This window comes from Siphateles boraxobius, unplaced genomic scaffold (genome assembly GCF_051911475.1).
Source record: "Siphateles boraxobius isolate OS27281-9 unplaced genomic scaffold, OSU_SipBor_1 20, whole genome shotgun sequence".
Taxonomy (NCBI): domain Eukaryota; kingdom Metazoa; phylum Chordata; class Actinopteri; order Cypriniformes; family Leuciscidae; genus Siphateles; species Siphateles boraxobius.
In genome coordinates this window covers 6923505-6945499 of record NW_027508811.1, presented here as the reverse complement: position 1 = coordinate 6945499, position 21995 = coordinate 6923505, and the positions used below count along the sequence as shown (strand labels likewise).

At 37.0% G+C, this 21995-nt stretch overlaps 3 protein-coding genes across 6 annotated transcripts in view; 1 reads left to right on the top strand and 2 right to left on the bottom strand.

Annotated features, from left to right (window-relative positions):
• Positions 1-2343, bottom strand: part of map4k5 (mitogen-activated protein kinase kinase kinase kinase 5) — a 38506-nt gene extending 36163 nt beyond the window's left edge. Inside the window, exons 1-2 of one of the 4 annotated variants that reach the window (XM_077236488.1) lie at positions 2030-2343; positions 1086-1267 (exon numbers count right to left, since the gene is read on the bottom strand). In XM_077236488.1, the coding sequence (XP_077092603.1) occupies positions 1086-1193 (108 nt within the window). In that variant the 5' untranslated portion in view covers positions 1194-1267; positions 2030-2343. Of the gene's footprint in view, positions 1-1085; positions 1268-2002 lie in introns of all 4 variants that reach the window. The other 3 variants (XM_077236490.1, XM_077236489.1, XM_077236491.1) reach the window with 3 other exon arrangements.
• Positions 2344-3399: 1056 nt separating this feature from the next.
• On the top strand, positions 3400-12834 carry atl1 (atlastin GTPase 1). The gene is made up of 14 exons (XM_077236487.1): positions 3400-3573; positions 5442-5692; positions 5773-5907; positions 7223-7327; positions 7441-7491; positions 7914-7970; positions 8110-8202; positions 8283-8421; positions 9549-9676; positions 10575-10631; positions 10757-10828; positions 10912-11343; positions 12199-12213; positions 12320-12834. Exons 1-14 carry the CDS (start codon positions 3540-3542, stop codon positions 12428-12430), a joined length of 1680 nt encoding a protein of 559 aa, XP_077092602.1. The 5' UTR covers positions 3400-3539; the 3' UTR covers positions 12431-12834.
• A 1162-nt stretch (positions 12835-13996) lies between these two features.
• On the bottom strand, positions 13997-21988 carry sav1 (salvador family WW domain containing protein 1). The gene is made up of 5 exons (XM_077236486.1): positions 21231-21988; positions 19947-20405; positions 17795-18065; positions 17550-17699; positions 13997-15026 (listed from the first exon to the last, which is right to left on the bottom strand). Exons 1-5 carry the CDS (start codon positions 21322-21324, stop codon positions 14813-14815), a joined length of 1188 nt encoding a protein of 395 aa, XP_077092601.1. The 5' UTR covers positions 21325-21988; the 3' UTR covers positions 13997-14812.
• Between the last annotated feature and the right edge of the window lie 7 nt (positions 21989-21995).

Here is a 21995-nt window from a genome sequence, read left to right as displayed (position 1 = left end):
AATCAGCTCAAAAATAACAATATTAACTAAATGCATAAATACATTATTATTTTCTCTTAATGATATTATCTTGCTACTGCTTCATAGCATATGCAAATGATAGCCTAAAAAGGGCCTAAGGCTGGACTCCAGAGCCAACACGGAAATATTACAACCACAAGTATTATTAAAAAATTTTTAACTGGCTAAAACCGAAGGCAAATAACAACTAAATACACATACACACACACACACACACATATATATATATATATATACATTTAATCAGGTTCCCATATCACTGTCTACAGCGAATACTGAGAATGGGAACTTGACTTCCACAGCCGTTCTCATGGCCACTGGCCAACATGGAAAAGGTGTGATTTTTCAGCTTTCCAGCATGAAAGTGAAACTCAGTGAAGTAAACAACTTAAACAAAATGTGGCTTTATAATTTATATTTATAGATGTATCATATTTATTCAAATCAAGTCATTTATTTGTATGGCGCTTTCCCCAATGCACATTGTTTCAAAGCAGTTTTACAGAAAGTCATACTGTTCTGTCTATAATGGCTTAGTTAATGCTTTAACATTGAGCAGGTTTAGCCCGATATGACAATATATAACGATGATACACATGATCCACCATTTGAGAACTGACCATATTGTAGTTATTATTTTAGCAGTTTTATAAGTGCATCTCTTAGTTAACAAGACTGAATGAAAATACTGACATCAGAGAGTTACAGAGTATAACTAGGATGGAATGGCAGTACAACATTTGACATGGTTGGTGGTGAGAGCTATCAAAGCAATAATCTGCAAAAGAGAAATGAATTAGGTCCTGTGTGTTGTCTGATCGTAGGGAGGGATTAAATTTGTTAGATATTAAAATGTTAGTCTGTTTTATTTTAAGCGATTGTAAGCAACAGTTCTCAAGAAGTATTGATATAAAAACAAATTTTTTTTCTCTGCCGATTTGTGTTTGTTGACATTCTGTGCTCCTGATTGTGTGCCAAAAATACGGCAACCGCCACACAGAATGTAACACGACATGATGTAGATTCCCATTCTTTATAAGATAGCTGTCTCATGAATCCAGTACCTTATACACGTCTCCATAGGTTCCGCTGCCAACTCTCTGGATCAGCTCAAAGTCGTTCTGCGGGTTTCTGCGCTGAATCTCCCCTCCGGACCGTCCCAGCAGATCCATCCTGTCGGACTGGAGGATTTACTACTTTAATGACCCAGATTCAGTTTCACAACAGACCTGCAGTCCACATCCCCCTGAAAAATAACACACACCAGAACATCATGTCATTAATACCAGCAGCACACCTAAGCTTAAACAAACAGATAGACAGCTACATAGATAGACAGACAAACAAACAAACAGATAGATAGATACATAGATAATACTCTGTGAAAATGCAGAAGCAATAATGTGGAAAAGAATAATAAAATAATCGTTTTATAAGGACTTTTCCAAAAAACAGAACTATTAGCAAACTACTATTAAACCTACTTTTAATAGTGTAGTTGGTGCAGATGTTTATTTAATTTAAAAGTTTTAATTTGTATATAACGTTATAATACAGGATATTTTAAGCTTTATTTGCAGTTATTTAGATGCGTTTCAAAATTATGTCAGGAGTTCTAAACTGTCAAAACAGGTTCGTTGTTATTAAAAGTATCCCCCTCATAGTAAGGTAGAGAGTTTAACTTATTTAAAGTTTAATAATTAAATTTTTTTGTCTGAATGTCCGTGTATGAAGCTAACTCGGCTAACTTCTGCTAACTAATCTGACATCACTTCAGCTTTAAACTTAATTTAATAAAGACACATATACACATTCAAATCAAAAGCATAATCCAGATTTTACAGATATAGGCTACACTTATAGGCATTTAGCTAATGAGTGTTTTTAACTGCCGTTTGCTCTGAGTGACAGTAAAGTTCAGCCGAAGCTAATGCTAATGCTAGAAACATCGTCAAACTACAACACAAAATAAATCACTTACATTCAGAAACTTTGATTTAAACTTTACCATTTGTGCGATTAATATTTGTCTTCTGAACTCATGCAGATATAGAGGTTTTCCTAAATGACGAAGTTCATTTTGCGTCGAAAAAAACATCCAGACAGGAACAGAGAGAAGCGCAAACTTCAACTGAAGCCAGATCAGACCCTTCTCTCTCTCTCTCTCTCTCTCTCTCTCTCTCTCTCTCTCAAACACACACACACACACACACACACACACACACACACACACACACACACACACACACACAGTGCGCACACTCAAAATCACGCTCAGACACACGGATACACACTCAAAAAACAAACATAGTTTATAAAAGCAAGCACAATGTTAAGCACACGATATTTATTTCACTTTAACTCACTCTGTTTCAGTGTGCATTTTTTGTACTAGAAATAATGGTACTGTACTGACAGTGACAGCTAGTCTACTGTCAGTTATACTGCAAAATAAATAATAGTGGGAAAAGGATATATAACTTGTGTTATTTATTTTAGTGTCCTTATATGTAAGATGTGTACAGCTTATATTTTCATATATAATCATCTTGTGTTGAATAGTTTTAACTGTCTATTGCTTATGTATTATAGTGCATAAAACTGAACTTGACAAAACTCAGTAAAAGACGATATGGCCCTTTCTTCTCGTCTCTCTTCTCTTTTATTTAATTTTATTTAATTTTATTTTATTTTCTACAGTGTTCGCCTAGCGCCATCTGACGGATATATTGAGCCAGAGCCACACATATGACGAAGTTTACGAATGTTACTATTTCTAATTATTATCTTTTATAATAGACCTTTTGTCCCAAAAGCATAATAAGCTTTTGGGTAACCTAGAGTTATTTGCAAATTCACAGGTACAGTGGGTAAATAAAAAAAAATAAAAAAATAATAGAGTATTAAATAAATAGAAAAGCAAACAAATTAATAAAACCCACTCCTCAACAGAAAACATTGCCTGACACAATCATGCCTGGCGCTTAACGACGCAGTTAGCCGAATTTTTCATTAAGCCACTGCCACATTAAAAAAAAATCTCAGTTGTTGTTTTAGAGACGTTTGTATGCGTAAAAAGCACATGTTGTTTAAATCTATTATTCTAGTGATGTCTGACACAAGCGCTGTGAAAAGTAAAACGGAACCACGCGATTGACTTCAGCAGTGTTCTGGATAATAACTTAATCGTAAATAATGAAAATGAGAACAACACAAACAGGCGATTTAAATAATGCAATACAAATATGAGAAATGTTGTTTAGACCAACTGTACCTGACCAATTAGAGACAGAGCCAGAGCCTAAGCCCCACCCTTTACAGTTAAGTTATTATTTCACCACTGACCGTACTTACAGCGCCACTGGGCGGTCAAATGGTGCGCTGCATATTGGGTTCAGATGAGAATGAGCCTCCATCACTCGCAGCTGATTTCCAGCATCGCATTCGTCTCATTATCGCTGTTTAGAACCGAACCTACAAGACCCGACCCGAATACTGAACAAAACACCTAGTGCGACATGGCACGAGACAAAAAGGACAGAGACAGCTGGGGTGAGTCCATAATACAATAAACCATAGACGCGAGACACCCTATGAGACGGGTTATTGTGTGATTCTGTAAATTATGAGAATGCTGTTACATAGATAACGTTACTCTGTCTATATAGTAAAGAACACACATAAATATACACAGACAAAACATTGATATTCCTCCCTGTCCAAATCAGCTGATTTGGTCCGGACCACAGCCCTGTTCCGCCCTGTATCTGTTCGTGTGTGTGTGTTTGTGTTGACAGCTACTGCTGTAGCCTACAATCTATATTTAAAAGCAGTGTGTCATTTGCAGTTCTATGTCAATGGGAACGCAAATTCTTGGTCGTTTGGGAATGCACCAATCTCTTTATTTCCTACACATTCCGGTCAATAATATGCTTTATTTCTGGAATTCATCCTTGTGAATTTATTAGATCACGCGTCATAGTTTTTCTTCATTGCAGTGGTTAAAATCAGAAGTGCTTTGACTCAGACTGTGTGTGAAGTGAAGCTAGTGACCCATATAAGCATAAGCTCTGTATACAGGCCTGTATGGAGATCCAGGTTTATATAATGTATACGGTTGCCGTGTAATGCTTACTGCTCCATACAGGCCTGACCAGGTGAATATGAAAAGATAGAGAGCGAGAGAGAAAGAAATAATGCGAGAGAGAGAGAGAGAGAGAATGAGAGAGAGAGGGCTCTAAGGCAATTTGAATGTAAATAATGTACAGTGTCGGGACACAGTATTGGGGTAATTTTGGGACCAACCAAATGGCAAACGTGTAAATGTAATGTTGTGAACAGACTTATCACATCCTTATCATTTGAATCTGACCCACTACGATCCTTTTAGCTCTGGTTGAAAATATGTTGTCAGACATGTTGTCATTCCCCTGTCAATGTCCATTAATGTTCAATTCCATTTAAGAAATGCTTAACTAATGCATCAATCAGACAGGCAAATCCCCCAGAGCAACCCGGTGTTTTACTGGTTCACATACCTATATGATGCTTAAAAACACATTAACAGTTGTTTGTACATCAGGAAGTCTGAGAAGTGAAAGAGATGGACTTCTAAACTAATAATGAACCATATCACATTGGCCTTGATGACAGAGGTCAAGATCATCAGTAAACCTCCATTAGGATTGTCAGCTGCATTAAGCTTTACTAAACCGTTACTCCATTTTTCCCGTAACATTTGTGCTGTGAACACTCATCTCTGATTTGAATTTAGGCCTAATTTGGTTTCAAACAGATGATTATTTTAAGCATAACATGGCATTAATGCTTTGTTAATTCACTTAATTCATTAATGTTGTCCTCTCACATACACACAAAAATATAGATATTAGATGAAAAACTTGAAATGAGCGTGAATTAGAAAGGTTTCCTTTGTAGCTAACTGAAATAAGCCTAATTTGAAGCACTAAAATGACTTAATAAATAAAAACTAAAACGGAAATAAAAATGAATTAAACCTAAATAGTAATTAAAAAACTAATAAAAATGACAAATAAACATATAATAATAAAAATAAATATATATATAAGTAACATTAAAATAACACGGAACAAAATGCAATCTAATGCTCCCATCATCTAATCTATCATCATCATCATCATCATCATCATCATCTATGTCACTTTTTTTCTTTATCTGATATTGAAATTCATCATCATAGTTGCGTCATCGGTGCAACAAAACGTTATGAACTATAGAGAGCAAAGCGTTTACTAGCAGCAGCTTTAAGATCATTAACAGTACATGGCGTCTCTATCAGCTGGGGTTTGCTCACAACGCTGGATGATATTGTGTCTATGGTTATCACTATGACAGTCATTGCAGTTGCAGGAGTAACATTTAAATGTGTCTGTGTTCAGGGTCTTTAGGGGATAAGAACGTGTATGACTGGAGCTCAGAGGAGGAGGAGACAGACGGACGGGCCCGTCCAGTGCAGGTGTTGGTGGTGAAGGATGACCACTCGTTTGAGCTGGACGAGGTGGCGCTCAGTAAGATCCTGCTGGCTGAAGAGCTCAGAGACAGAGAGGTGGTGGCCATCTCCGTGGCAGGAGCCTTTCGCAAGGGCAAATCCTTCCTCATGGACTTCATGCTGCGTTACATGTACAGCCAGGTCAGATCGCCTATAACTCATCTTTAAAGTGTAAAAACATGCTCTCAGACTAATCTCAAATGCCGTGTGTGTGTGTTTAGGCTAGTGATCAGTGGCTGGGTGACCCTGAGGATCCACTGACCGGATTCTCATGGAGAGGAGGGTCAGAGCGGGAGACCACTGGGATTCAGATCTGGAGTGAGGTCTTCTTGGTGGATAAACCAGATGGCAGCAAGGTAAGACTCCTTTTAACCTACCTAAAACACCTACCTACAAACTGCCGCACAGACTTTTTGGGGTCGGTAAGATTTTCTCATGTTTTTTGAGTCTCTTATGCTCACCAAGGCTGCATTTATTTGATCAGTAAAAACAGTAATAATTTAGAAATATTATTGCAGTTTAAAATAACTGTTGTTAATTTGAATATATTTTAAAATGTAATCGATTCCTGTGATCAGAGCTGAATTTTCAGCATCGTTACTCCAGTCTTCAGTGTCACATGATCCTTCAGAAATCTTTCTAATATGCTGATTTGCTGCTCAAGAATCATTTATTATTAATATCAGTGTTGAAAACAGTTGTGCAGCTTAATATTTTTGCAGAAACCGTGAGACAGTTTTCAGGATTCTTTCATAAACAGAAAGTTCACAAAAAAAAAAAATAGAAATCTTTTATAAGATTATAAATGTCTTTACTGTCACTTTTAGTAGCGGTTTCCCAGAGGGAGCTCAAGCCTAGTCCTTGACTAAAAAGGCCTTTAAACCCAGATTAAAAGAAATCTGCTTTCTCAGTCATGTTTTAAATAGACCTAGACTTTATCTAGTCCAGAGTTTAATGAACTGATTTCCTGGAAGAAGACTAGAGCTACTCCAGGGGCTGAATCTGAAATTGCCCCCCTAACCCTAATTCACTATTCCCTACGTTAGTCACTAATACTGTTCACTTGAAGGAGTGAGCGAATTCGGACAGCTGTTGAGCTTACTGTACTTAGACTGTACACTGTATTGCGTTTCAATGTGGGATTGTAGTGCACTCAATAACGTCCACTATGGTTTCAGACACCACTACAAATGGCTGTCCCCTCAAATAACACCCTATTTGAGGGTATAGGGGACGGTTTCGGATTCAACTCAGGACTACATTTTAAGATTGCGTGATTCATTCCATGTTTTATAGGCAACCTCAGTTGTGCTAAATCAGATTAGCACATTTGGTCTTAAATTAATCTTAGTTTAGGACTCCAGGTGTTCGTAATCTGTACTTAATCTGTTTTAGAAAGCCATATTTAACACCCATGATTAAGTAGCCTATTCTAGATTAAGATTAATTAAACCCTGTCCGGGAAACCCCCCCTTGATCAATTAAATGCATCCTTTAAAAAAAAGAAAAACTTTCTGACCCCAACACCTTTGAAAAGTAGTGAATTCTCAATGTCATGACTTGAGTATAATTATAATTGAACATATATGTGTAAACATGGGAGGACATTTTATGAGGATCTTTAGTATGTGGTTTATATGGGAGGAATGCATTATGTCCTGTTGCCTGTAGGTGGCAGTGCTGCTAATGGACACACAGGGGACCTTCGACAGCCAATCCACTCTCCGTGACTCAGCTACTGTATTTGCCCTCAGTACTATGATCAGCTCTATGCAGGTTGTACACAAACAGCATTACACAAATCACTCTTCTAAAAAACCTGTGACCTGAAACCTGTTTACCATATTCTTAATGCAACTCAGCAGGATTGTCATTTTCTTTCTGTGTAGGTGTATAACATATCTCAGAATGTTCAGGAAGATGATCTTCAGCATCTGCAGGTATAGAGAGACTCATTTTGGCACCAATTAGTAATCAGACTTTTTGACCGTAATACATTTAATTAAAAATGTATTTACAAAGCTCTATAAAACACAGTGTACTAATTGCTGTGCATTTACATGTAGATAATATATCTGAAGTAAATTTTAAAAAATGCATCAATAAAGTATGAAATCCTATTGCTGGGTGCTATGCTTGAAATGAGATCAACAAAACAAGCTTGTAAGCCATCATTTTTTGCATGTAAACAGAAAAAACGCTGGTATGAATGAACTGAACAAACATCTAAAAAAGGACATTTGAGTCACGAGAGCAGACATTTTTGTAATTTGAAACAGAAAACCATATTTAAAAAAACATTACACACTTTTGTGTAAGCTTTTAATTAAACGTGTGCTTTTGTTTTTGTTGACCTGTGTAGCTTTTCACTGAATACGGCAGATTGGCCATGGAAGAAACATTCCTCAAACCATTTCAGGTATTTGCTTCGGCTGACAGCCTCTTTTAGTGATGATGATTCTGAAACAGAATGCTCGTAGGAGGAAACTGTAATTATATTTTTATGATACTGGTAGAAATAAACGTCACTAATCACCCGGTTTGTGTTATTTCACAAGTCAATGATCTTTCTGGTGCGGGACTGGAGCTTTCCATACGAGTTTCCCTACGGACAGGAAGGAGGAATGAAATTCCTGGAGAAAAGATTAAAGGCAAATATTTATGGAAAGGTTAACATGATTATTCTGAAATAATTCCAAAAGAACCACCACTAACGTGCGTTTATGTGTAGATCTCAGAGAATCAACACGAGGAGCTGCAGAACGTAAGGAAACACATTCATTCCTGCTTCACCAACATCTCCTGCTTCCTCATGCCACACCCGGGACTCAAGGTGGCCACAAACCCACACTTTGATGGCAGATTGAGGGGTAAGTCTACTGTAGCTGAGCTCAATCATGTGTAAGCTATGTCACCATCTTTATATTATGAACAGTGCTGGGTAGTAACTGATTATCAGAGCATGTGAGTGGAATTCATGTGAGTGGAAAACAGCAGTACGGAAAGCATCTGATCATAGCGATGTGGATATGTTTGTACGAGCTCTGAAATTTGGCATTATCCAGTCATGTCACGTTGATTTACACCACTTTATATAATCCACAAATATCATAACTGTTATCTGTAGGCATACTGTAATTGAGAATTTATTCAAGAAATTCTATACAAACAGAAAGACATATAGTACACAAATAAATTATTTTTGGAGCTGGATTTAAGCGACTTCGTTTTATTGGTGACAGTGAGCGGTAAATGATGGGCGTTCACTTGGGCCATGCATCAGATTCCAAAAAATAAATACTTGTAATTATATTATATTAATTTTTTTAATCAGAATACAGTTCCTTTTTATTGATCACTTAAAATTCACAAAATCTAAGTAAATTAATCAGAATTCATTGATTCTCCCTAATTCTTCTATTTTATCTTTTCCTTTCTCAAGTTTTATGGAATTGCACACACAGACCGGCCACTAGTCAGGTGACTATGATTACATGGGCAATTGAGAGGCCACACTTTTTTTAGTTAGTGCTTTGATTGTTTTTACTCTCAAATTATGTATTTCTTATAATTTTAACTTTTTTTATGATTCAACAAATTATTAACTTGTCATAAATTTATGAACCCCCTTCAGTTCCTTCTTCCCAAACCCTAGTTAGGGAAACCCTGATGTAATGTAATATTGAATGCACTCCATGTTGTTGATTAAAAAGAAAAAAATCTTTCTCTTTGCATATTTTTTTTCAAAATGGTACAAGATTATATTATTCAAATCAATGTTATAAACTAGGTCAACTTTATATGTTACAGTCAAGTAATCTAAAAAGTATTCAGATTATATTACCTAAAATGTGTAATGATTACGTTACAAACTACAATGTTTATCATGTAATTTGATTTCCGAAATGGACTACAATTTGTAAGTGATATACCCAGCACTGGTCATGAGGTACTAAAACAGTGTTCAAAAACACCTATTTCCAATCCTGTGTTTCAGAGATCGATCAAGAATTTACCAATAATCTCAAAGTGCTTGTTCCATGGTTACTACGCCCCAAAAACCTGGACGTGAAAGAGATAAATGGAAGCAAAATCACCTGTCGTGGACTCCTGGAGTACTTCAAGGTGATCGTTTTGATAGCTGTGCAATCACTACTAGTAGTAATGATATAGAAATTAACCAGCTGACATTATTCATTAAGCATTCAACGATGTTAAAAGTCAGATAGTGCTAAATTCCTGTTCTTACACAGTGGCCAATATTAAAATTCTATTTATATATATTAAATATATGTACAGTACCTTCAAATTTTGGGGTCAGTCAGGATATTTAAAAAGTTTTTTTTAGACGTATTCCATAGAAATGCATTAAATTGATAAAACGGGATATTACAGACTTTTACATTGTTACAAAAAATATTTTATAAAAAAAATGTTCTATTTATCAAAGAATCCTGAAAGAATGTATCAGTTTCTACAATAATATATCAAGCAGCACAACCGTTTTTAAAGATTGATTAAAATGAGAAGTGTTTCTTGAGCAGCAAATCAGCATATTAGAATGATTTGTGAAGGATCATGTGACACTGATGCTGAAAAATCAGCTTTGATCCCAGGAATAAATTACATTTTAAAATATAATGAAATAGAAAAGTTATTTTAAATTGCAATACTTATTCAAATTTGTACTGTTTTTGTACCCCTAACTGGTGGTCTCTATATAATACATAATATTATACTATTTTGTCTTAATAAATAAAAAATAAAAACTACAATTAATTCTTCAAATGCTACAAGTGAATTTAGTCATCACAACATTCAGTATAAAATGGATATTCATTTTAAAATTTGCTAAAGATTACATTATGATTGTTAGATTAAATACCCAATATCGAAGGATAACAGTAAATTAAAAAAAAAAAACTATAGCCAATAAGGCACCAATATATCATATATATAATTTGTATGCAGTTTATGCTTTTGGAATTCTTAGAGTGAACTGAACTGCAGTTTATGATTTCAGGCATATATCAAGATTTACCAGGGAGAGGAGCTGCCACATCCAAAATCCATGTTACAGGTACAACCTCTTAACCTTCAGCACGAACATTCCCCTTCCAAAGCCTTGCATGCAGTGAGTTCACCCGAGAGCTATTATCATCCGACCTACAGTATGACAGTGTTAGGCTGTGTTTGTGTGCACAGGCCACAGCAGAAGCCAATAATCTGGCTGCAGTGGCTGCAGCTAAAGATCTGTACAACAGGAAGATGGAGGTGGTAAGTGTGATATTGACAGCTGGTTTCTTCTTGTCATATGATATCAGTGCGACTCATCTTCATCATGCGTTTTACGCCCCCAGGTGAGCGGAGGAGATCGGCCTTTCCTCGCCCCAAGCGAGCTCCAGGCCCGTCACTTGGACATCCGCGAGGAGTCACTGGCGTTGTTTCGCAGTGTGAAGAAAATGGGCGGGGAGGAGTTCAGCCGGCGGTACCTTCTGCAGCTGGAGACGGAGATTGACGAGTCGTTCGTGCAGTACATCAAACACAACGACTCCAAGAACATCTTCCACGCGGCACGCACACCCGCGACGCTGTTCGTGGTGATCTTCGTGATGTACGTGGCCGCAGGGATCACGGGGTTCGTGGGCGTGGACGTCGTCGCAAGCGTCTGCAACATGGTGCTGGGCTTCGCGCTCATCACTCTGTGCACATGGGCGTACATCCGCTACTCAGGAGAATACAGAGAACTGGGCGCAGTCATTGACCAGGTGGCCGGAGCGCTGTGGGATCAGGTACAACACAAACTTTAAGAGGAAATAAATATTTAACTAAAACAAATATGCATATAGACTGATAATGATCAATAAAAAAAAATATACGGGCAACAATACCAATATACCATGCATGCAGTTTAAAATTGTACTGTATAATTGAACCCTAATAAAGTTTTATGTATTTAGATATAGTTTATCTATATAAATATTGAATGTATACCATTCAGTTTTGGGCCAGTAAGATTTTTTTCACATATCTCTTATGTTCACCAAGGCTGTATTTATTTGAACAAAAATACAGCATAAACTGTGATATTATGAAATATGATTACTATTTAAAACAACTGTTTTCTATTTGAATATATTTTAAAATGTAATTTATACCTATGATGAAAAGCTGAATTTTCAGCATCATTACGACAGTGTCACATGATCCTTCAGAAACCATTCTAATATGCTGAGATGGTGCCTAAGAAACATTTCTGATTATTATTAATGTTGAAAACAGTTGCTTATTATTTTTTGAAATTGTGAAACCTTTTTCAGAATTCTTTGATTAAGAATAGAATAGAAAGTAAAAAAAATGTATTTACTGTCGCTTTTTTAAATCAATTTCAATCCATCCTTGCTGAATAAAAGTATTGATTTCTTTAAAAAAATCTTATTGATCACACATTTTTGTATGGTAATGTATATAATAAAATATAATATTATATATAATACTTATATATACACACGCACACATTTTAAAACAAATTTTTTTTTCATTTTCATATTCTGTCTTCATTTCATTGATTTATCTGTATAAAATCAGGTCACATTTTTATTTTAAACCAAAGTTTGTTAACTGCTTTCCTCATCTCTTTGTTTCAGGGAAGCACAAATGAGGTAACTGTACACACACTTATCTGTCTACTTACAATCACAATCCCAAAACATCATAGAAACAGAAAGAGACATTAACATGTTGTATCTTCCTGTCCTTCTCGCTCAGGCTCTGTATAAGCTGTACAGTGTAGCAGCAAACCACAGGCAGTTGTATAACCACGCCTTCCCTGGACACCAGACTGGTCAACCGCCTGAGCAGGACAAGAAACAAAACTGAACCCACACAGTTTCACGCAGATGCACTGTGGACAGTGACAGTGGAGCGTACAGTCAGAGAGAGAAAGAGGCACGGGACTGTTCGATGCTTTACTGCTACAACAGGAACATATCGTCACTATCACCCACCACTGCAACATCCTCCACCTACAGCTCAGGCCCACAGTTAGACGACGACGAGAATCAGACTGAAAAGAGTTTTAAAAGATTCAGTCTGACTTTACCATTTGCGCCTGCAGTCGAAAATCACGGTATTAGTTCTGAATCACCATTTTACCATCTTCTCACTGTAAATACTGTTTCTCTCTCTGACACTCACATGAAAGGAGTCTGTTCTTATTTTGTAATGGATGTCGTACGTTGAGTTCAGTGCTATTTATAAGGGAATAAAGTACTACATGTTTAAAAACACAAGCTGTAGTCATTATCATGGGTCAAATAACGTGATGCAGTGATCTTCCATCCCATCACATTTAGGGCAATCTTAACCATTTTCAAAGACATCAAACCTTTAAAAAAGCCTACTTGTATGGGAAAAGACAAATTGCCAAGCTTGTTTCAATAATATAAAATCACAGGGCTCATTTACGTGTGCAGAATGATCTTTGATGTGAACGCACGAGTTTCCAAAATTTAGATGTGTAAAATGTATGAATTGTCCATACGCACAAAATGATCCTAAATACATCCTCCTTTTTATAAACTGCAGTTCATCTTAAATGTAAGCGTATCAAATCCATCTACACTGTAAAAAATTATTGCTAGTTTAACTCAAAAAATAAAGTTACCTAGTTTCCTTAAAATGTTTAGTTAATTTGAGTTGACTTATGAAGGAGATTGGTTTAATAAATAGAAACTCTAAATATTATGCTATCTGAACCACATTAATTATCACATTAAGTTGATTTGACAAAAGAAAAAAAGTTGTTATAAATTATTGAAAATAATTTTTTTACAGTTTACAGATCACCCAGAAATATCCCTTTATGGTTCATCAGAAGTACAGCACTATGAATTAATTTAGTTGCGTAATTATCACGAAGCAGTTAATGTGTTGCTCATTTACATATATTAATTCAAACTGGACATGATACTCTATTTATTTTTACATTTTAATAAACAACATTTGAAAATGTTAAATACTGGTGTAGGCACAAAAAGCTTGTACGCATGCTCTTCCGTTGGCATACGATTTAGAATATTTTTCACGTCAGCCTTTTCCTTTATAAATCCCGATTTGTTCCTCACTCTTAATGTAGGATAAAATCCAAGGAACTGAGGCCCAAGGTACCTTTGTGATGCTACTATTTTTGTTTCCAAAATGTTGAATTTTTGCATTTGTTTTCAAGTGGCTTTGTTTTTACCCATAAGATGTCCACAAGAGATGTAGAAGGGCTTTCAATTCATTTAAAAAAAGAAAAAAATTATATAATATATATATATATTAAAGGATTAAAACAGTAAATGAATTATTCTGCTCTACTTCCATCAAAATAAAAATAATAACTTTGAAAAGAGGTGAGAAAAGTATAATCTTAATTGGGAAGAACATCCTCTCACACATGCGCACAATACAAGATCCTGGTTTATTTAGTGTTGATGCTTAAAATAGTTTTTACAAACATCATTATAACTGAAAAATATAGGCAATAACCTCTTGAAAAAACCCAAATGCCACAGGCACAATCACTTCATCCAAAGTGATGATTCAGCCTGAAAGTTTCATCTTTAAATAGAAGAAGCAAATTCCTTAAAGGAATCTACCGAGATCTTAAAGGATGGACCTCAAAGAAGTGTTCAAGCCATATTTCACCCCAAAAATCACAAGAAAGAATATATAATTTACTTACAGAAAATGAAGCACCATGAAGATCTCTCATTACTGTAATGCAAAAACCTGTGATTTTTATTGTTTATAATTTAATAGTTAAACCGTTAATTCATGCTGATGTTATTAATCCTAAAACAAGCTTCATTTTCTTAACAAACTATAAATTCCATTTTTTTTCTTTTAAATTTTGGGGTAAAATGTGAACTGGATGTATTTTTTATGAGATTCATCCAAAAAGCAAAACTACCATTGAGTCTGATAAAACATTGAAAACTGATAGTTATGATTGTCCATACAGACAATGCCATAAAGAAGGAGCGAGTCCTGACATGCGCAAACACATTCACAACACACAGTCAAAACCAAAGCACAGACTCATAAAACACAGCCGTATAATGGCTTATAATCTATATTATAGGCGTAATAGTGTAAAGTTTCCAACATGCTTTGTGTGGCATCTCTCTTTGGGCGTTTATATTTGGAGCTGTTTGAGGAAGTAAATGTCTGCATCAGCAGCTAAGGCACTGATAACGCTGGCGTGTCTCATACGAGTCACATGTTCGGAGGGAAGTTTTTGGCTGGCTGTTGGGCATACCACTGCTGCCGCTGTTTGCGTGTGTCAAGTTCGGTGAGCAGCGCTTGTCGATATGCTTCATAGGATTTAACGATGCACTCCAGCTCTTTCATGAAAAGCAGCTTCAACATCCCCTGATATGTGTCCAGATCCATTAACTGGAAGAGTTCCCACTTCAGGATGTGGTCATACCTGAGACAAACACAAACACACTGATATGACTGAAGGTTAATGACAAGGGCCTTAACAAGACTCCATCCTCACGACATGTTTACAGCCTCTGGTGGCTTCCAGGAAGCAGCAAATAAAAAAACTTTCTGGCTCTCTTCAATAAAAAAATTCTTCTGGCTGGCTGATGTCACTGCTGAAAAAACATCTTAATCTAGCCTAAACTGGGTTGCAGGTCTCCAAACCTAGTGGTCTCTTGGTTGGTTTTAGAAGGATTTTCATCTTTTAAAATCAAACAAGCTTTCAAGATACACTTTGGCTGCATAAAGGTAGGGTATGCAATTTTGGAGAGGCTAGCAACAGCAAGCTAGCTTTGAAAGCATGAGAGTCTCTAAAGAGCTTCTCTTAAGCCACGCCTCCTTCAAAACACATGAACACGCGCAGCAGAGTCTGCAAAGCGTCACGAGACAAAAGACAGCGTTAAATTACCTCATGTCTCAAAGAACTTAACTTACAGAGCTCTTAGTTGTACCACCTGACTAATGCAGATTCATTTCGGCATTGATAGTGTTGTTGACATAGAAACGTCTAAATCAGAGTCTGAGGACGTGAACAGCTCCGGCTAGGACATGACGGGTTGCCATCTCATAATTATGGTTATGATATGGCTTATGAACACAGCATAAGCTTGTTGTTTTGGTTCAGGAGGAACTGTAAAAGTCGGTGACTGTCTGTCCACAATACGGAACGTGCTGATGACGTGATGTCTGCGTGAGCAGGGAGCGAGGAGGTATGGAAATATATATGTTGACTTGACAAGCAGGTAGGACATTGTATCATTGCATTTGGAATGACTGCAATGATTGGATGAAATTGTTTTAGTCCTGAGCTGAATAGAAATAAAAAATTAAAAACTGAAATTCAAAATAAATGCCAATTCAAAATATTAATTAATACTATAATAGTATATAGAAAATACTAAAATAAAAATGTGCAATCTGTAACATTTTAATTTAATATGAGAATCAAACTGAAAAAAACTCTAGAAGAGTCATGTTTGAAGTCCTCTAAAAAATGTACAATAGCTGATAGGTGCACACCTGTGACTGCACATCAGTTGAATTCTATTATAAAGTTCAGAGCCATTGAAAAACAAGAGTTGTCAGCGCCACGTGGTTCATGGAGCTCTTGGTAGTCCCAAACTACTTCTGTCTGAATGGGTTTAAGCAGGATAGACAGCAGCTTCAGTATATTTGCAGCAATTTCTGGTAAATATTAACGCATAATGTGCATTAATTACTACGCTGATTACATTTACAGTAGCATTTGGGGAGTGATAAAGAGACAACATTAATATGTTTTTCTCAAGTTGAACCCGTATTCCTTACTTTGGTCACACTCATACTCCTTGGCGATCAAAAGTGACTGAACATCTCAAGTGTAACTTTTTATCAATTAACAAAATGTACTAAATTATAATTACTGTAGTATTTAAGGTTAAAATAGAGTAAGGTTTTAAAATTCCAATGCAGAGGCAAAATAGAGGCATCTATAAATGTGTCCGGAAAAGTAATATTAATATGTAATGCCATGGTTATATATATATATATATATATAGACATTATCAAACACTAGTTTTTTTAATCTAAATTTAAAAAGGTTAATTACTCACATCCTAATGTTATTTTATAAGCATACGTTGTTATTTCACATAAGCATGCACAACAAGTGAATATTAATGAATGTAAGCAAACCCAAGAACCCAAGTACAGTTATTTAATGTGTTTTTGGGATGTTCTGCAGATGAAACACTGCAAAAATATCTTTCCAATAAATTTCAGTAGACAAAAAACTCAAGACAACATGAGTTGTGGAAAATTCTAAGTGATCTAGGAGGTTTATACAGCTTTTTACAGCGGATGAAATTGAAAACACAATAAGTGTTTATCCCCCACAGCCTCGCTTTCATACCTGTCATGGCGCTGTTCTCAATAAGGTATATTATATAACGATAATAACACGCAACATAAAATACCACTATTGGCTAGATTCCGGATAGGTCAAAACCCGGCTAAATGTCTGTTGCCGTCTGTCGGTGTGAATCGGCCTTAATTCGCATTACGATGTCAAAACATGCAGTCATTTCATCAACTTACCAGCAAGTGTGCTTGAGAAACACTGAAATGAATGGGGTTCATTGCTGGAACTATTCAGTGTTTGGAACTATTGGTTTCTCCACCACGACACAAGTTACTTCCGCATTCCTCAATTCCTATGGAAGTTAGTGGAGTGTTGCAACTCTGTTTTTCAATGGCTTTGAACAAGTGGCAATGTTGCTCAGCAACCGTAAACATCATGCCTACACTGGACACATACAGTGTGACATGACACTTCAAAATGAAAGCACTCCCATTACAACCAACGAGGCTGTACACCAATGTGGCCAATCTGTGATGCAGATTGGAGTGTATGTGAGAGTTTTCTGTTTGCTGTTAGATTTCTGCACCTCAGGGTTTGGCTGTCTGTGACTATGACTGTGAAACTTACTTTAGTGGGGCTCTGGCATACACCTGCAGCCAGTCTGGGATCTCGGCTGTGTGATACGGGTTTGCTGGCACCAGTACGGGCTGGTTGCGCTCTGGTGGGCGGGGCTGGTAGCTAACCGGCGGGGGAGGGGGCTGGTCATAACGTGGAACACTGAGGTAGGAGTGAGAGCAGAGGTTGCATGTGTATTTTGGATACAAAATGGCACCAAACAGTCTCAGAATGTTCTGGAACATCTCGACACTCACCTGGGTGCGCAGGGGTGTCTGTATTGGGCACGTTTGTTGATGTGGTCAACATAATACACTCCAAACTCAGCTGACTCCACCCTCTCCCAGCCCGGCGGAAGCCCCTCCCTCTCCAGCGGGTGGCTCCAATGTGTTGTGTTTGTGTTGTGATCGATGTAATACTTCCGGCCTCGAATCGTCCAATCAACAGTCCAGCCAGGAGGAAGAACCATCTCCTCTCCACTCATCGTCGTCAGATTACCCACCGACTTTGCTGGCACACGGCCGATTGCTAGAAAAGCACATGCATAGTGAAGTATTACAGATCTGCATGCAGTAAATGTTTCTTTGTGCATTTCAATTTATTTTCAATTTGAATACAGAGGAGGAGTGAAATTAAAGAGAGATGGGGAGAAAACAACAAGTCACAGCTGCAGGGCCAAATGTAAAACAACAGCTCCCAGAAGACTATGAAAAGTTCAGCACAACGAACACACACACAAACAAACACACACACACACACACACACACACACACACACACACACACACACACACACACACACACACACACACACACACACACACACACACACACACACAATGAGAAATGCCGCACCAGAGTGACAGCCGAGAAAGTGTGTGTATTGAGCACAAGTGTGTGTAGAAAATGTAGTGGGTAAGCAAAAAATATTAATATTTATTTATGCATATTTGTGACAAATTTTCTTGTAATACAAAGCAACATTGTAAACTTTATCTCATCTCGTTTATTCTTCAGTTGCAAAATGCCGTTAGAGTTGGTAAGTTTGATTAATTTCTATGAATCTATGCTAAGGACTTGTTTGCATCATTCAGAAATGTTCACTTACTTTTTTCTGTATTAAAATGCTTCAGTAAATAATATATGCAGGTAAATATTGATGTTTATTATATATATAGTTTCCAAAAAAATATTTAACAGCACAACCGTTTTCCACATTGTTAATAAAAAGAAATGTTTCTTGAACATAAAATTAGCATATTAGAATGATTGCTGAAGCATCATGTGACACTGAAGACTGGAGTAATGATGCTAAAAATAAAGCTTTGCCATCACAGGAATAAATTACATTGTAAAATATATTTTAGAATATTTAAAAAAATCTTACTGACCACAAACAATTTTAGCTATATCACTAAGCTCTTTAGCTCTAATCATGAGCATATCTTTTTGAAGGAACCAATAATCCATCTGCATATTATAAAATTTTAATCTACAACTCTGTCATTAATTCAACCTAATACTTTTCTGCTCAGCTGTCATCTGACATTCTTAGCATATATATATATATATGTATATAAAACTTATTTACATTTATATATTAGTGCTGTCAATCGATTAAATTTTTTTTTAATTGCACATTTTTTTCTGTAATTAATCACGATTAATTAATAACCTCAAATTAAAGTTTTTAATATATCTTTATATTTTAATAATGTCACATTTAATCTCCAAATTAACATAGAAACAACATAAAGACAGTAGCCTAGAGTGAGTGTGCACAGTAGTGAGTGTGTAGTGGAGCCGCGATATCAAGGTCCTGCCCACACTCGCAGAATCAATCGCAAGCTCACGCGCCTCAACATTTTTAAGTAGACTGACTGCTCCAATTTTGATGTCTGCTGAATGTAATACAACTGAAGGCTTGCTAAAATAAGCTAAATACAACTAGTCGAATCCCAAAAAAGGCTGTTGCTGCCTCATTGACTACTTCACTCAGAGAAGCTGTCAATCATAGCTGTCAATCATGATGTCACACCCCGTTTTAAAGCATCAAATAACTGACTAAAAGTAAACCTATATAAAGAACACTTTAGCTTACATCAGTGTGATTAAAAACTGCCTACATTTTTTTTAAGTGTAATTTGATTGTTTTCGTTTGGCTTGTTTTAGTAAGTCCCATTTGATTACATGGAGAGGGCGGGGTTTATCGAAATGCTTTTGCTTACTTTTCAGGATGTGTGCGGCACACCCAGTCTCATATAGTCAACAGCATAATATGTTCTCATAAATAGAGACAGTTTATGGCAGTGTATTTATAGTAAAGAGCGACAGTCATGTTTGTTATTTCATGAGTAGTCCATTATAATGCATGCGAGTGTGAATGCACAAAGGATGACATGTTCCTCACCTGGGGGTGGGCGACTATGTGGCTGGGGCGTCTGGGGCTGTCCTAGGTTTCGTGGGTAGTTGAGTTCATTGTGCTCATAGTACCTGTAGCTCTCATTAAAGTGGTCTTGTCTGTGGGCTCGTCTGGGTTGGTTATTGTAGTACGGCTCTGGAGGATAGTAATACGGGCCGCCATCTCCATTCTCCGCCACCGAAGCCGCATCGCTGATGTAGGATGGCGAGGAAGGGGAGTAATCGCGATGAAGGTGTGGTGGGGCAGAAAGCCGATGACTCTCCCTGCGGGATATTTCGAGGGGGGTCCGTGGAGGTGCGTTGCGCAGGAAACTCTTGGGGCCGCTAACGTCCCCAACAGAACCAGAGGAATACGGACCTGCACCAGACACCCCCGCCGGAACTGGCTCCACTAATGGGGGCTCACGCCGGAGAAATGTGGGATGCCGGATAAACGAGGGCATTAAATCTGAGAAAAAAAACATTTTACAGAATACAAAAAGTGCTAAAGTGATACAAATTTAAGTTGCTCCAGATGTGCACAGATAGACTACAGCCGATTGGAAGATATCTTGAAACTGATCATTTCTAGATTACTTTGCCTTTTAAGTCCCCAATGCAAGTTATGGAATTTATAATGTTAAAGTCAAACTACTTATAGTTCTAATGAGATTATTGAAAAAAACATTTTACATATTTAAATAATTTTCCTGGACTACAATTATTTTCCCATGTCCCCAGAGCAGCACTTTTTTTTCTTACAAAAATAAGAGTGAAAATATTTGGATTTCTAATTTCCCCCCCACCAATACAAAGTCTCTGACTATACTATGCAAAACACACTTGTGGCTAATTTGGACTGTTAATACTGAAAGTTTTTGTGTGTCCCTTGAGTTACTGTTTACCCAATTACGCCATAATACTTAGAGTTAAAGAACTAGCCCTATGCAAAATTAAAAGATAATAGTGGGGGAAAAAAAAACATAAAAAAGTTCTACTTCTACTTACAATATTAATGAGCAGATGGCACACATCTTTTGATTGATGCAAAAGGTAGACGTCTATTTTGCTGATAGTAGGCTATGTGACTTTACTACATACTGTAAGTCATAAAGCTGGACTTGTATTTAAAAGCCTTAATTAATGTATAATGAAACATAGATACTTAAAATCAGCTTTAATTTTCAAAAGTTCCATAGCGCAACATGCACCGAATGATCACATAACATAAAAATGCAGATTTATTTATTAATTTGAGTTTTTTTTTAAGCATATTGACCTAAAAGTTACTCACTTCTCAGAAGCGGGGAAGTTTCTTTCTTCACATATTTGCCCTGAACTTCGGCTGGCTTGGACGCTTCGTTTTTACTCTTCTTTCTGGAGAGCATCGTTAATCCGAATCGATTCTGGCCCGATTAGACTTCGGTTTCATCCTGAAATCCGGATCGAGATTCACACTGACACGCAGAACCGAGACCATTTCGGAGCGTAGCCCGATAGCTAGTTTCGAGTCATCATGGCTACAGTCAGTAAACATCAACACAAAACAAACGAGTTTGCGCTTAGCGAACGCTTCGTTGTTTTCAGTGTTTAGTTGAACATTACAAATATTTTTCGACGACTAATTAGCGCTCCCCGCGCGCGCTGTCCAAATTACGCCCAGGGAAAAGCGCACGAAAACTTTTACCAGCTGAATGTGTACACCCAACCCAACCCTCCCCTCACCATCTCCTCCTGATCCCAGACCAGCTCTCACTGGATCCATCCCCGCTACCTGATCCCAGATCAGCTGTTTGGATCAATCATTTCCAACTGCCTGATTACAGATCAGTTCACTTTCTTTTCAGATTCAAGAGCTTTACTAGTAACGTTATATTTCAAAAAGAGCTAACATTAGCAACTCATTAAAGAGTATCCGTTCAACTATGCACACAATCATTTTTATTTGAAGCATTATTGCACAACGTGGAAGTGTCTTTAACCGCTCCTAGATCACCTCTCTCTAGATCGCTCTCTCCCCGCAGCAGACTGATCCCAGACCAGACTTTCCCTAAGGCAT